At 34.2% G+C, this 17,280-nt stretch overlaps 1 protein-coding gene across 1 annotated transcript in view; it reads right to left on the minus strand.

Annotated features, from left to right (window-relative positions):
• Nucleotides 1–17,280, minus strand: part of TPR (translocated promoter region, nuclear basket protein) — a 65,152-nt gene that overhangs the window by 41,605 nt on the left and 6,267 nt on the right. The window contains exons 6-19 of the mRNA XM_007451154.1: nt 16,811–16,914; nt 16,307–16,471; nt 8,974–9,066; nt 8,456–8,536; nt 8,288–8,375; nt 7,416–7,556; nt 6,916–7,007; nt 6,285–6,482; nt 4,042–4,149; nt 2,767–2,993; nt 1,886–2,049; nt 1,304–1,437; nt 1,067–1,215; nt 5–49 (exon numbers count right to left, since the gene is read on the minus strand). Of these exons, the coding sequence (XP_007451216.1) occupies nt 5–49; nt 1,067–1,215; nt 1,304–1,437; nt 1,886–2,049; nt 2,767–2,993; nt 4,042–4,149; nt 6,285–6,482; nt 6,916–7,007; nt 7,416–7,556; nt 8,288–8,375; nt 8,456–8,536; nt 8,974–9,066; nt 16,307–16,471; nt 16,811–16,914 (1,789 nt within the window). The remainder of the gene's footprint in view (nt 1–4; nt 50–1,066; nt 1,216–1,303; nt 1,438–1,885; nt 2,050–2,766; nt 2,994–4,041; nt 4,150–6,284; nt 6,483–6,915; nt 7,008–7,415; nt 7,557–8,287; nt 8,376–8,455; nt 8,537–8,973; nt 9,067–16,306; nt 16,472–16,810; nt 16,915–17,280) is intronic.

The raw sequence follows: 17,280 nt of genomic DNA on the forward strand, positions 1-17,280 counted from the left end.
TGTTATTTCTCGACGATATCCTTCAACGTTATCTTGTAGCATTTCATAACTTATATGAAAAAAAAAATTCCATAAGCAACTGAAGTACTATATCCTAGCTTAGTTCCTTGATTTTCACAAGAACTTAATTTTACATGATTAATAATATGAAAACAGTGGCTTGTGTAATAATGTAAAAATCTTCATTCTTTTTTCTAAATTCCACATTTAGCAGTCAAATTCAAATTCTAATTAAGCACAGTATTTCATGCTGAATTAACTTTTTAATCTTACTCATTTACAAGTATTTTAATCGTATTCAAAATAATGCCATATGATGTTGATACACGAGACACCCATCACAATACAGTATGCAATTTAAGATATTCACTCATGGTTAGTGATGGATTTTTGCCAGTCCTTTTTTTCTCTCTAAAATTCTTCATGTTATTTTCTTATGTGCTTGAAAGCTTAGAAAATGGCTGGCTAGAGCTATCAACATAGGGAAAAAAAAAGGTGCTTTTATTGGGATATCAAACTGTTGGAATGTACAGAGACAACTGCTTTTCATATACTTACAAAAACAGTTTGACCATGTAGTATACAAATAAATAATTTTCCTAACTTGATAAACTAACAAGTATTCAATGGCTCTGATAATAACTATGGAGTGAAATTTACCATTATTCCTTTGTTAAGTGACCAAGAAAGTGAATTTTCCCAAAATTAACTCGCTAGAGCCTGCTTCTCTTCTACCTAGACTAGAAAAGGCTGAATTTGCTCACAGTTCTCTTATCTTCCTTACTTAAAATAATTAAGTCCTATGGAAACAGTATCTTCTTTAATCTCAGGAAGGAAAAATAGCAACATTCCTTACATGAACTTCAACTTAACTAAATAACTACCTGGACTCCTTAGCAAGATCCAGGATAAACATTAACCAAAAGTAAAAAATGAACCCCTGTACATCTCATCCTGGATCAGAATCCACCAAAAAAAGTAACACTACCGCAAATTAACACTTGAATTTGATTCAACTGAAAACTAAGTATACCGTTTAGATTTAATTTTTGAAAAGAAAATTTACCGTTTAGAAGCAAAATCTAGCTGGGTAGAAATTTTGGTATTTTGTGATCGCAAATCTGTGACTTGCTCCTGAAGTTTCTCAAGCTGCTCATTCTGCATTTTTTCATTATCTGCCTTTTCTTTTTTGTAGTTCTCAAAAATTTCCTGCAACTAAATATTGGAGAAATTATTAGAAGATGATAGTCCATGTTCTCAAAAAACCTGACTCAAGATAAAGCTGTAAACGTGGGGTCTTTACCTGTTTAAGGGCAGCCTTGGCTTCTATAGCCTCTGCTGACTCAATTACAGGTACTGGAGTAGGAGTGGAAACAGTCTGTGATGTACTTGAACGTCTTTGAGTTGACACAAGAGAACTATCATCTAAACTTGAAGCTTCAGAAACGTAAAAAGAATGATGTAACATTTCTTCACAAAATACGTCATTACCAAAAAACAAACTGACTCATTTAAATGAAATCATAAGATTATACAAATTATGACACAAAGAACCTACTAAACAACTTATTAAAGTTATTTATGACTTCTAGTTAAATAAAGGTAATTTTTGCAGATTAAATGTTAACACATAACGAGAATAAACACTGTCATTCATTGCCTCTCAGATGCATAGTTTTCAACAATGATCAGCATTTTTCTTACCTAAAATAATATATTTTAGAATTGATGACATGTTATGATCACTCATATATGGTAGTCAAATTTGAAGTTATCACTGTTAAAGTAGATACTAGCTATATTGCAAAATCCATTCCCTAATATACATTTCAGAAATATTTCCCCAAAATACTTGGAAACTTTTAACATACGTATAAAAATCTACCTTGTAAAGGAATGGTAACTCCTGTTGTCTGTGACAACAAAATACGGTACATATCACGCTGACGAACTATGGAATCAACAAGCTGCATTTGATGTCGCCGTGATTCACGGAGTTGTTCCAGTTCAGCGAGGGCGCTCTCAAGTTTGAGCTGAAGCTCAGTTATTCTGCAGGAAAAGAAATCATTATTTCAGTTATTATTATTATTGTTTCAGTTATTCTTCAGGAAAAGAAATCTATTTCACAGGACTGAGATTGAGAGGCAGTCATAATTTCTATTGCAGATTGACTAAGCATTTTATCACCTATCATTAAGCACAGTATTTTCATGTCTCTTATCCTTTCTTTCTTCTGCTGCTATTTTAAGAATCACTTTTAAAACCCCCACCATATAGGACACAGACACTCACCAACATCATCTGAAAAATTTGTTTGCAAAAATTAAACGAATTCCACTGAGTCCAAACTCCAGTCTTCTTGCTTTCACAGCCATTCTTCCTCCTCTAGTACCAAAACCATTTTTTCCCAAGAAATTATTTACTGTAATTCCTTAAATATCTTCTCCATGAAGCCTGGGCTGTTCCCTAAAATCTAGGCTGGGTCTCATACCCTACGCTCCCATGGATAGGCTCATCTATTACAGCACTAATCACACTGAACTAAAATTATCTATTTATTGATCTTATTGTCTATTTTATCTATTATCAGTCTCATCCACAAACTGAGGTCCCTGAGAGTAGAATTTTTGGTTTTTTGGGTATTGTTGCTCAGTTGTTTTTTTTTTTCTCCTAAATCACTATATTCCCAATATCCAGCACTGTTAGGGGCACACAAAAGGTTTCAATAAATGTTTGCTGAATAAACCAAAGTAGTCTATTGCTTACTTGGATGAAGTTGTTTCTTGTTCTTCTCTTTCTCTGGTTTCCCCAAGTTCCCGAAGGGCCACTAAGAGACGTTGATTTTGCTGCTGAAGCTCTTCAATGTTTCTGTAAGATACTAGGTGCTGTGATATTACTTCAGATGAACTACTTATATCAGCAGAGCTTACTTCCTCATCACGGATTACATGGTTACCCCTCGCTTCTTCAAGTTCCATTAGAAGCACTCTAATCTAAAAAAGGGTTTTAGTATATGTTATCAAATAGTATTGGCTTTGATTCTGGAAATGTTTAGAAGAAAAGTAAAAATTTTCAAATGACAATGTTACTTTATGAACACTGTCAACTTCGCATTAAATTATCTTGAAAAACAGAACATCAAGCTCATCATTTTAGATATTAAGGCCTAAATAAAGAAAACGTTAATGAAAAAATTTATTTTTCATTTCTATGGACATACATAATGAAAACTACGATTTTTTTTAAAAAACAGTCAGATTCCAGAAGCATGGTTCCATTTTTCTAAAACAACGACCAAATAAAACACACAGAAATATATACCCATTTTGTGTGTGTGTGTGTGTGTGTGTGTGTGTGTGTGTGTGTGTGTGTGTGTGTGTGTGTGTGTGTGTGTATGCTTGCACTTGCATGCTTATATATGTGTTATGTGGTGGGGCAGAAGGGGAGCATGGAAAATAGATGTTAATTTCATTCATGTGAAATTTTTATCTATGTTTGTGTGTACGTGTGTATACCCACACACAAAAATTAGGGTAAAATATATGAACAAAACAGACCTACATTTCCAAACCTGTTCAGTTAAAAAAAAAAGTGGTAGGGTAATGCATTTACAGATGCATATACAAAATGCATGATTTTATTTTAGTAAAAACAAAGAATGTTTACATATGTTTACATATGCTCTTGTGTATCTCTACATATCAGAAGACATGAAAGAACACACCATTGGTGAAAGAATAACACCATTCTATTAACTCTGAGACTTGGGCAGGGGGAAGAAAACTTTTATTTACCTTTGAATTACTTGATTTATTACAACCAGTACCTTCAATTTGAAAATTTATCAAACACGTAAGGAAAAGAAAAGGGGGAGCAGCTACGGGAAAACAATGACTAGGCTGCAATTCTGCTAGAGTGGTTTTCTTGGTTTATGAGAATTTCATGTGCTAATTCTATCTTACATACCTGCAAACAGATTCAAACACTACTAGGCAGTCAGTTCAGGGAAAAAATACAGGAAAAGAAACAAAAAATTCTAACCTGTTGTGAAAGATCTTTTATTTGTACTTCCATTCTTTGATTGTCTCTTTCAAGCACAGATGAATGTTTATTGGCTTTATCTGTGTCCCCCTGCAATCGCTGAATCTCCTTTAAAATGAAAAGTCAAATGAAAATTGTTTTTCCTTCTAAGATCTATATAAATAGCAGTTACACAAACAACAAAAATATACAGTGCTCAAATACCACAGTAATCAACTTATAAATAAAAAATATTTTATATAATATACTAGCCTCTAAAGAGAAATTTCTTAAAAATATGAATACATGTATTTCTTAATATCTCAAATATTGCTCATTATGATGTTCATCACTGTACGATAACGATGAGGAATTCCCCCTAAGTTAACTGTGAACTACAATGTTACGGCCACACCAAATTCACAGTGTATCATCAAATGATATCAGAGAAATACTCTCAAAAGCTTCATTACTAAGACAAAAACAAAGGACTGCATTACAACGATAATCATTATTATACTGACTATCTGGAAATAAATGTTAAAAGTAAAAAATGTTGGGTAAGATGCATAAAAGACTTGGTTTTATTAAAAATGCATCAGGAATTAATTCTAAAGCAGCAGCAGCCAATGTAACAAGGCTGCTAAAAAAAGGAAAGAAATTACAGCATATTGCAGTGCTCTGTAAAGTTTAGCATCACAATATCATTAGGGATTTAGGGGCACAGTTTTAAGGAGCTTGATGTAAGCAAAAAATATCTTTGAAATCTTATGTTTTATCTCAAATTCATACAAACTTTGCTTCTTAATGTACTGTTTTCACATAATAATGTTTTACACACTATTCGAGTCAAAGATGGTTCATATTTTTCCTGGTGTTTAAAGTACCTCTGAGCACAGTGCCCTCAGGGAACATGGATAAGCCAATTTCAGTTGACAAAATGAAGCAGGCAAATATTCATGAAAGATGGTAATGACACAAATCTACTGAGTTCAAACTGGGATAAATTAAGATGCCAAGGAAGGAAGTAATTTGGTTATAAAACTCTAAGAATCTAATAAATAAGCACCACAGAATCTAGACTGGACATGATGTATGTTATGGACAGAAGATTCAGCTATGAAAAACATACAGAAATTATCTTTAAAGTCTTTGGCAGTTATGAAAAAAGTCTGTATTTATTACTGTACCTGTACGTTAGTGATGAATTAACAAATAGGTTTTCCCCACAATGAACAGCTGCTATTATCTGATTTTTAAGCCCCTCTACTTTACTACCTCCTTCAGACAATAAGCTCCAAGCAAAATGCTCACTCTCAACAGTGACAAAGTCAAGTAGATACAAAGGACCTCTTTTTAAACCACATCAAAGGGGCAGGGGTGTGTCTAAAACCCAATATTCTGTCAAGGCAAGACTGCTAGACATCATTTGATTCAGGAGAAAGAGACCATTAGACACAATACACCCTGATTTAAACTGACATCTAAATTGTAATAACAACAGCAACAAAAGTTTAAGTTGAATTAAGGATACAATTTATTTATACAATATACTCTCAAAAAAATTTATCAGTTTAGATACAAGTTGATTTAACTGATTTTCCCCAATAAAACTTGCTTAATAAATCTTGAAGATTTCTCAGTAATAACAGTTGTATCCTAAAAACAACATTATCAGCATATAAATACTCTTTTTAAACCAGTACCTATTAAAAAGGAATCTTAAGAGGTAAAGAATATTTACAAGCTTCCTTAGTACTTCTAATATGCAAAGGAACAGTAACAAAATAATGTATATAAAGATTTGCCAAATTGTGAAACGATATTTAAAAAAAGGAATTCTTTTCAATGGTAAGTCCAACAATATTATCATTTCTAGACAGAATATCAGAATTGCCTGACAAAAAATGACTATTGCTAAATTTAGAAAGGTTCTATTAACAGAGATCGTTATTTTAATCTGAAGAGTAGCCCAGGGAGATTTGGCTATTTATCATCCACTAGAGAACTCTACAGAAATCATCCCAGATGTCTTAAAAAATGCTAAAGGTTTTCAATGTTAGCTGAATAAAGATAAAACATTTTGCAATTACAGATGTTTAATAATGTAATGACAAGTTTTAAAATATATAATTACCCTATCACTGAAAAAGTGGTTAGCCTTTTAACTTAAATCCTTTAATTCTAAGAAAGAACTACCCTTTCTAGTAAATGGTTTCTCATATGTATTTTTTCTACAGTTAAAATTTAGGAATGGAACCAACCTTCATAGCTTGTTCAAGCTTAACAGATAAACTGGCCACAGCTTTCTGTGCACGTTCATACTCCTCACGTTGGCGTTTCAAAATTGGTGCTTTGGCTTCAACTTCTTTCACTATTTCATCTAGATACTTATTAATTCTTTTGTTCTCTAGTTTCTCCAAAAGCAGCTGATCCTGAGTTTCCACATAAGCATTATACAGCTGAAAGAAGAAGAGGGGTCATTTCAAATCTAAGCATAACAGATATATACAGTTTGTCTAGCTTCTTCATAAACATTCATTAGCAACTACACAAGATGGAAATGTTTACTGTATGTTACACAGAACCAGGAACCAAGAAAGCCTTTCCTGGGGACTTCCCTGGTGGCACAGTGGTTAAGACTTCACGCTCCCAAAACAGGAGGCCCAGATTCGATCCCTGGTCCGGGGACCAAGAGTTTGCATGCCACAACTAAGGAGCCCATGAGGCACAACTACAAACAAACAAACAAACAAACAAACAAAAGTAAGAAAGCTTTTCCTAAAATGATCTGTTAATCACTAGGCAACTTTAAGAATAATTTTTCTGGGGCATAAGTGTCAGAGAGATGTGACACTTTGGCTGAAGGAAAATAAGATTTAATACCATTTTTACCTCAGTTAGCTTCATGCCAGGTTTCACTATCTTAGCTACGGCTGCTGCAGTAGGAGACATGGCTGCAAGTTCTTCTTCAGACAAGATGGCCCCTGTGCCAACACACAGAAATCGAGTATATTTTTGTAAAATTTCAAAGTAAAGCCACTAATATTTCTTACAAGTAAAAGTGATACCTACTGTACATTACATATAAATTCCTATGAAGACTATATAAAATATGACAAGTAACACAATTCTAAAAATCATGCAGTAATTATAGTTAAAACTATTCTGGAAATTGACACACAATTACGTGTGATAAAATGGTACTTATACCTGACAATAAAATAAAGATACAGATAAAGTAATGCTGAACTAAAAATAAATAAATTGTAATGCTATAACTTAATGAGTTTCCTACATCACAACATGACAAACACTATTAGTGAAGTTAAGTGAGAACTATGTAGGGAAGTTCTAGTATTTCAAACCTTTAATAAGCATCTATTAACCCATACCTTTACGTTTTGTGGCAGAAAGCAGGTCATTTGCATTCTCTAATTCCTTCTCTAATTTCCCTATTTTCTCAAGCATTTCTTTTTCCATTTGATCTTTAGATTCCTCTACTTCTAGAAGATGATCTTGTATTGCTTTATTGGCTAAAAAGATTTTTAGAGATAGAATAATCAAGCACATATTTAAAATCTTTGAGTTACAGAATGTAACAGAATAGTCAGCAGACAATATTAAATTCTACATAGGCTGTGGTTGACAGTTATTACCCACTGGAAGCTCTTGATATACTTATAATTCCTGAGGTGTCCTGGCCTAGTCAATCTATTTCTCCTTTTGATGTCCCTTTTATAAGAGGGGAAAATAGGGGAACTCAAATTATAAAAAAGTGGCTCTAAGTGTCTCTTTGGTTTTAATCTGATCTTAGATGTCTAGAACATAGGAAATGCCTGGGAAAGATCATACATAAATAACTTACATTAAAAAAAAGCAGGAATATATGAAATCAAAGACTTTAAAATACATTATAACTTAAAAAGTAAGGCTTATTTATGGATTAAGAGAGTACCCAAACTATACACCTATATGTATTTATCAAAGGAAACGTTTCAAAAATGGAAGAAAAATTTCCTATTACAAATCAGAATATATATAGGTTATCAAATGAAGGAAACAGAAAAATGTTAGCTACTTATATTTTCAAATATTTGTTGAAAATAGAATTTAAAATTTCTTGACCTAAGGATCTTTCTTCTATATCAAATTTTGTCCCTAATAAGGTATCTGCCCTCTAAATCCAAAAATCTACAGAAGGGTAAAGAAAACAGTACCTTCTATTTAAAAACAAAATAATCTTCCCATAATCGGAAAGTCTTACCTTCTCCAGCTTCCTTCAAAAGTTTGTGTAATTCATCCACTGCTCGGGCCAGTTCATTGCTCTTTGCCTCTGAATCATCAGCAGCACTCTAAAATTTAATCTTAAAAAAGTTACCCAATATCCAACAATGCAACATTAGAACACTAAAGCATATGGTACGGTACCTACCTTGTAAAGGTTAGAGAGTTTTATGTGAGCATTTAATTCATTGTGGAATTTCTCTTCCATACTGGCCTGCTGTTCCTTGGCCTGAGGGGGAAAAAAAAAGCCAACACCAAAAACCAAATTACAACAGTCTGATTTGAACTGAATTTAGAATGCTTATCAAATGCCAAGATAAAAAATTCAGTTTTGAAAGTAAAGAGATGAAGACTAAAACACTAAAATTAAAATCAGTTGTCATTATAGAGATAAATTATCTTAAGGATAAAATGTTAATGATATTTTTATCTTAAAGTATATATTTAAATGTCATTAAAATTAACCATACTCATTTTTAGACAGTACTTTGGATATAGTATGTAACTGATTCTAGCAATTTTAGCCTAGTTACATGATATGAAAGTGCCTTGGCCATTTTGTGGTGCCAGGAATGGTTCAAAATATGAAATCATTTTATAAATCAATAGCTTCCTAAGTGTTACAGTATTTTTGTAAAAGAGACATTTTAAACTGGTCAACTACACCTCTTTCAGTTTGGTCAACAGATCCTCTACATGCTTTTGAAGATTCTCATTTGATGTTTTCAAGCCATTCATCTGTTCTTCCATTCTAGAAACCTAGAAACAAAGAAGTAGAGATGGTTGGGGGGAAGGATGTTGTATTAACTGAAATTAATTTGGTATAAAGTTTAGCTGCCAAGTACCAGGACTGAGTGAGCCAGAGCCCCCTAATCAGCTGCTACTTTAACCCTGTCCTGTCTGGGTGGGGAACAGATGCCCTCAGGCGACCTACATGCAGAGGTGGGTCCAAATCCAAAGCTGAACCCCCGGAGCTGTGCAAACAAAGAAGAGAACGGGAAATTTCTCCCAGCAGCCTCAGGAGCAGCGGATTAAAGCTCCACAATCAACTTGCTGTACCCTGCATCTGTGGAATACCTGAATGGACAACGAATCATCCCAAAATTGAGGCAGTGGACACTGGGAGTAATTGTAGACTTGGGGTTTGCTTTCTGCATCTAATTTGTTTCTGGTTTTATGTTTATCTTAGTTTAATATTTAGAGCTTATTATCATTGGTAGATTTGTTTACTGATTTGGTTGCCCTCTCCCTTTATATATATATATATATATATATATATATATATATATATATACACACATATGTGTGTGTTTTTCCTTTTTCTCTTTTTGTGAGTGTGTGTGTATGCTTCTTTTGTGATTTTGTCTGTATAGCTTAGCTTTTGCCATTTATCCTAGGGTTCTGTCTATTTTCTTTCTTTTTTTTTGTATAGTTTTTAGCACTTGTTATCATTGGTGGATTTGTTTATTGGTTTCGTTGCTCTCTTCTTTCTTTCCTTTTTTATTTTTTACTTTCAATTTTTTTTGGTTATTTATCTTAATAACTTAATTTAATTAATTTATTTTTCTTTCTTTCTTCCTTTCTTATTTTTTCTCCCTTTTCTTCTGAGCTGTGTGGATGACAAGGTCTTGGTGCTCCGGCCGGGTGTCAAGCGTGAGCCTCTGAGGTGGGTGAACCGAGTTCAGGACATTGGTCCACCAGAGACCTCCCGGCCCCACGTAATATCAAATGGTGAAAGCTCTCCCAGAGATCTCCATCTCAATGCTAAGACCCAGCTCCACTCAACAACCAGCAAGCTCCAGTGCTGGACACCCCATGCCAAACAACTAGTAAGACAGGACCACAATGCCACCCATTAGCAGAGAGGCTGACTAAAATCATAATAAGCTCACAGACACCCCAAAACATACCACCAGATGCAGTCCTGCCCACCAGAAAGACAAGATCCAGCCTCATCCACCAGAACACAGACACCAGTCCACTCCACCAGGAAGCCCACACAACCTACAGAACCAACATTACACACTAGGGGCAGACACAAAAAACAACAGGAATTACAAACCTGCAGCCTGCGAAATGGATACCACAAACACAGTAAGTTAAGCAAAATGAGAAGACAGAGAAACACAGGGTAGATGAAGGAGCAAGCAAAACCCACCAGACCAAATAAATGAAGAAGAAATAGGCAGTCTACCTGAAAAAGAATTCACATTAATGATAGTAAAGATGATCAAAAATCTTGGAAATAGAATGAAGAAAATACAAGAAACGTTTCACAAGGACCAAGAAGAACTAAAGAGCAAACAATGATGAACAAAACAATAAATGAAATTTAAAATTCTCTATAAGGAATCAATAGCAGAATATCTGAGGCAGAAGAACAGATAAGTGACCTGGAAGATAAAATAGTGGAAATAACTACCACACAGCAGAAAAAAGAAAAAAGAATGAAAAGAATAGAGGACAGTCTCAGAGACCTATGGGACAACATGAAATGCACCAACATTCAAATTATAGGGGTCTCAGAAGAAGAAGAGATAAAGAAAGGGACTGAGAAAATATTTAAAGAGATGATAGTTGAAAACTACCCTAACATGGGAAAAGAAATACTGAATAAACTCCAGGAAGCCAGAGAGTCCCATACAGGATAAATCCAAAGAGAACCGTGCCAAGACACATACTAATCAAACTATCAAAAACTAAAAACAAAGAAAAAATATTAAAAGTAGCAATAGAAAAGCAATAAATAACATACAAGGGAATCTCCATAAGGTTAACAGCTGATTTCTCAGCAGAAACTCTGCAAACCAAAGGGTGTGGCAGGACCTATTTAAAGTGACGAATCAATAAAAACCACAACCAAGATTATCCTACCCAGCAAGTATCTCATTCAGATTCCACAGAGAAATTAAAACCTTTACAGACAAGCAAAAGCTAAGAGAATTCAGAACCACCAAACCAGCTTTACAACAAATGCTAAAGGAACTTCTATAGGCAGGAAACACAAAAGAAGGAAAAGACCTACAATAACAAACCCAAAAGAATTAAGAAAATGGTCATAGGAACATACCTATTGATAATTACCTTAAATGTAAATGGATTAAATGCTCCAACCAAAAGACACAGACTGGCTGAATGAATACAGAAACAAAACCAGTATATATGCTGTCTACAAGAGACCCACTTCAGACCTAGGGACACATACAGACTGAAAGTGAGGGGATGGAAAAAGATATTCCATGCAAATGGAAATCAAAGGAAAGCGGGAGTAGCAATTCTCATATCACACAAAATAGACTTTAAAATAAAGCCTATTATAAGAGACATAGAAGGGCACTACATAATGATGAAGAGATCAACCCAAGAAGATATAACAATTGTAAATATTTATGCACCCAACATAGGAACACCTACATACATAAGGCAAATGCTAACAGCCATAAAAGGGGAAACTGACAGTAACAGAATCATAGTAGGGGACATTAACACCCCACTTTCACCAATGGACAGATCATCTAAGATGAAAATAAATAAGGAAACACAAGCTTTAAATGATACATTAAATAAGATGGACTTAATTGATATTTACAGGACATTCCATCCAAAAACAACAGAATACACTTTCTTCTCAAGTGCTCATGGAACATTCTCCAGGATAGATCACATATTCGGTCACAAAGCAAGCCTTGGTGAATTTAAGAAAACTGAAATCATATCAAGTATCTTCCGACCACACCCTATGAGACTAGGTATCAATTATAGAAAAAAAATCTGTTAAAAATACAAACACATGGAGGCTAAACAATACACTGCTAAATAACTAAGAGATCACTGAAGAAATCAAAGAGGAAATCAAAAAATACCTAAAAACAAATGACAATGAAAATACGACGACCCAAAACCTATGGCATGCAGCAAAAGCAGCTGTTAGAGGGAAGTTTATAGCAATACAGTCCTACCTCAAGAAACAAGAAACATCTCAAATAAACAACCTAACCTTGCACCTAAAGCAATCAGAGAAAGAACAAAACAATGCCAACGTTAGCAGAAGGAAAGAAATCATAAAGATCAGATCAGAAATAAATGAAAAAGAAATGAAGGAAATGATAGCAAAGATCAATACAACTAAACTCTGGTTCTTTGAGAAGATAAAAAAAATTGATAACCATTAGCCAGACTCATCAAGATAAAAAGGCAGAAAACTCAAATCAATAGAATCAGAAATGAAAAAGGAGAAGTAACAACTGAAACTGCAGAAATACAATGGATCATGAGAGATTATTATAAGCAACTATATGCCAATAAAATGCACAATCTGGAAGAAATGGAAAAATTCTTAGAAAAGCATAACCTTCTGAGCCTGAACTAGGAAGAAATAGAAAATATGAACAGACCAATCACAAGCACTGAAATTGAAACTATGATTAAAAATCTTCCAGCAAACAAAAGCCCAGGACCAGATAGCTTCACTGGTGAATTCTATCAAACATTTAGAGAAGAGCTAACACCTATCCTTCGCAAACTCTTCCAAAATACAGCAGTGGGAGAAACACTACCAAACTTATTCTATGAGGCCATCATCACCCTGATGTCAAAACCAGACAAAGATATCACAAAAAAAGAAAACTACAGGCCAACATCACTGATGAACATAGATGTAAAACTCCTAAACAAAATACTAGCAAACAGAATGCAACAACACATTAAAAGGATCATACACCATGATCAAGCTGGGTTTATTCCAGGAATGCAAGGGTTCTTCAATATACATAAATCAATCAATATGATACACCACATTAACAAACTGAAGGAGAAAAACCATATGATCATCTAACTAGATGCAGAAAAAGCTTTCAACAAAATTAACACCCATTTATGATAAAAACCCTGCAAAAAGCAGGCAGAGGGGGAACTTACTTCAATAAAATAAAGGCCATATATGAGAAACCCACAGCCAACATCATCCTCAATGGTGAAAAACTGAAAACCACTTCCACTAAGATCAGGAACAAGCAAGGTTGCCCACTCTCACCACTATTATTCAACATAGTTTTGGAAGTTTTAGCCACGGCAATCAGAAGAAAAAGAAATAAAAGGAATCCAAATCGGAAGAAGTAAACCTGTCACTGTTTGCAAACGACATACTATACATAGATTTTCCTAAAGATTCCATCAGAAAACTACTAGAGCTAATCAATGAATTTGGTTGAGCTAACCAATGAATTTGGTAAATTAGCAGAAAACAAAATTAATGCAAAGAAATCTCTTGCATTCCTATGCTAATGATGAAAACTCTGAAAGAGAAATTAAGGAAACATTCCCATTTACCACTGTGACAAAAACAATAAAATACCTAGGAATAAACATACCTAAGGAGACAAAAGACCTGTATGCAGCAAACTATAAGACACCAATGAAAGAAATTAAAGATGATACAAACAGATGGAAAGATATACCATGTTCTTGGACTGGAAGAATCAACACTGTGAAAATGACAATACTACCCAAAGCAATCTACAGATTCAATGCAATCCCTATCCAACTACCAATGGCATTTTTCACAGAACTAGAACAAAAAAATTCACAATTTGTATGGAAACACAAAAGACCCTGAATAGTCAAAGCAATCTTGTGAAAGAAAAACAGAGCTAGAGGAATCAGGCTCTGTGACTTCAGACTATAATACAAAGCTACAGTAATCAAGAGTATGGTAGTGGCATAAAAAGAGAAATACAGATCAATGGAACAGGATAGAAAGCCCAGAGATAAACCCATGCACGTATGGTCACCTTATCTTTGATAAAGCAGGCAAGAATATAATGGAGAAAAGACAGCCCCTTCAATAAGTGGTGCTGGGAAAACTGGACAGCTACATGTAAAGGAATGAAATTAGAACACTCCCTAACACCATACACAAAAATAAACTCAAAATGGATTGGAGACCTAAATGTAAGGCCAGACACTATAAAACTCTTAGAGGAAAACATAGGCAGAACACTCTATGACACAAATCACAGAAAGACCCTTTTTGACCCACCTCTTAGAGAAATGGAAATGAAAACAAAAATAAAATGGGACCTAATGAAACTTAAAAGCTTTTGCAGAGCAAAGGAAACCATAAACAAGATGAAAAGACAACCCTCAAAATGGGAGAAAGTATCTGCAAATGAAGAAATGGACAAATGATTAATCTCCAAAATATACAAGAAGCTCATGCATCTGAATATTAAAAAAACAAACAACCCAATCCAAAAATAGGCAGAAGACCTAAACAGACATTTCTCCAAAGAAGATACACAGATTGCCAACACACACATGAAAGGATGCTCAACATCACTAATCATTAGAGAAATGCAAATCAAAACTACAATGAGATATCATCTCACACCAGTCAGAATGGCCACCATCAAAAAATCTACAAACAATAAATGCTAGAGAGAGTGTGGAGAAAAGGGAACCCTCTTGCACTGTTGGTGGGAATGTAAATTGATACAGCCACTATGGAGAACAGTATGGAGGTTTCTGAAAAAACTGAAAATAGAACTAACATATGACCCTGAAATCCCACTACTGGGTATATACCCTGAGAAAACCATAATTCAAAAAGAGTCATGTACTACAATGTTCATTGCAGCTCTATTTACAGTAGCCAGGACATGAATGGACAGATGAATGGATAAAGAAGATGTGGCACATATATACAATGGAATATTACTCAGCCATATAAAGAAATGAAATTGAGTTATTTGTAGTAAGGTGGATGGACCCAGAGTCAGTCATACAGAGTGAAGCAAGTGAGAAAGAAAAAAACAAATACCGTATGCTAAAACATATATATGGAATCTAAAAAAAAAAAAAGAAAATATGGTTCTGAAGAACCTAAGGGCAGGACAGGAATAAAGACGCAGACGTAGAGAATGGACTCGAGGACACAGGGAGGGGGAAGGGTAAGCTGGGAGAAAGTGAGAAAGTGGCACGGATATATATACACTACCAAATGTAAAATAGATAGCTAGTGGGAAGCAGGCGCGTAACACAGGGAGATCAGCTCGGTGCTTTGTGACCACCTAGAGGGGTGGGATAGGGAGGGTGGGAGGGAGACGCAAGAGGGAGGAGATATGGGGATATGTGTATATGTATAGCTGATACACTTTGTTATACAGCAGAAACTAACACACAATTATAAAGCAATTATACTCCAATAAAGATGTTAAAAATAAATAAAGTTTAGCTGCCAAGTAAAAGCAAAATAATCCCCCACACCCAAAAAAGCATTTTACATAAAATATGAATGTTTAAGAAAATGAAAAATAGCTCACAGAACAACATGTTTAGTTTTAGCTCAGAGAAACTCACCACCACTTCTTAAACATGTATCTTAGGAAGGACACACCATAAGACAGTGGATAGTACGAAAATTCATCCAAGGATATGTAAGTTCTTTATTTAAATGCAAGTCAGAAAGAGAAAACAAATATCGTATATTAACACATACATGTGGAATCTAGAAAAATAGTACCAATGAACCTATTTCCAGGGCAGGAATGTAGAGAATGGCTGTGTGGACACAGTGGGGGAAGCGGAGGGTGGATGAACTGGGAGATTAGGTTTGACATAAATACACTACCATGTGTAAAAAAGAGAGTTAGTGGGAACCTGCTGTATAGCTCAGGGAACTCAGCTTGGTGCTCTGTGCTAATCTAGATGGGTGGGATGGGGGGTGGGAGGGAGGTCCAAGAGGAAGGGGATATATGTATATATATAGCTGATTCAATTCATTGTACAGTAGAAACTAACACAGCATTGTAAATCAATTATAATCTGATTTAAAAAATGTAATTGGTTAATTTCCTAGGCCAAATGTTTATGAGTTATGTCCTTCACACTGACCCCTAATCTTACAATATATTTAATTTAGTACTCCACTGAATAAATTTGTATAAGCTGGCACACAAATGTAAACTGTAACTAACATAAAGATACAATTTTACTAAATTACCTCCTCTTTTTTGTTTTCAAGATTACACTTAAGCTCAAGAATTTCATTTCCTTTATCTCTTCCGAGAGCCAGAAGTTCATCAGTTTTGGTCTTCAACTCTGTATTCAGCCAAGTATTCTGATTATGTAACAACTCCTTTTCTTGCTCCAAGCGTTTTTCTCGATACTAAGGAAATCCAAGAAAAAAAGGTTTACAGTTAAATATAATATATGGTTATTCAAAAGATTTTGTGTGTAGCTAAGGTACACAAGCAGAACTTTTACAACAAAAGTTAGTATTTGCGTGGACTCTTAACAGAAAAGAGAATCAGGTAAGAACAATATGAAACAAACATCATATAAGCAAAACAGTTCAATTAAAATTGTCTTAAAACTTAATTCCCTGATATTAAAAAAATGTAGCTCTTAATTCATTTATAGATAACTTGCTTATATTTAAAATTTAATTTAGGTGAGTTCTAATCAAAAGTTGTATTCTGTGCATTAGAAATTGTTTGTTTCTCACCTTAACAGAAACATCAGAAGCTTGAAGTTCATCCAATTTTAACTGAAGCTCACCCTTTGTTGCATTGCTTTCTTTAAGTTTTTCACTTAGACGTTTAACATCCTCTAGAAAGGTCAGAAGAGAATGTGAAAATGACTAATGAATGGTCAGAGGAACCAAACATCAAAAATGCATCTCTAGGAATACAAACATTTATATAAGTAGTTCTCAACTCTTCTATTTTAACTTGTTTCTGCCATACTTAATCACAAATTTAATTTTAACAAATAGATGATGAAGCCAAATTCATGCATCCAACCAAACATGTAAATTGTACTGGTTATCTTACTTTAAAGGCAGTATCTAAAGCTAAATATACAACATTAATTCCATCATATTAACCAAAAGTCTATTAAAATTTCACAAATTAGCCATTTCTTAAGTTTAAAAGCAATGATACATATTAAAACCTTACACTCAAAACAGCAGGA

Source organism: Lipotes vexillifer, unplaced genomic scaffold (genome assembly GCF_000442215.2).
Source record: "Lipotes vexillifer unplaced genomic scaffold, Lipotes_vexillifer_v1.1 scaffold343, whole genome shotgun sequence".
In the NCBI taxonomy this organism is placed as follows: domain Eukaryota; kingdom Metazoa; phylum Chordata; class Mammalia; order Artiodactyla; family Lipotidae; genus Lipotes; species Lipotes vexillifer.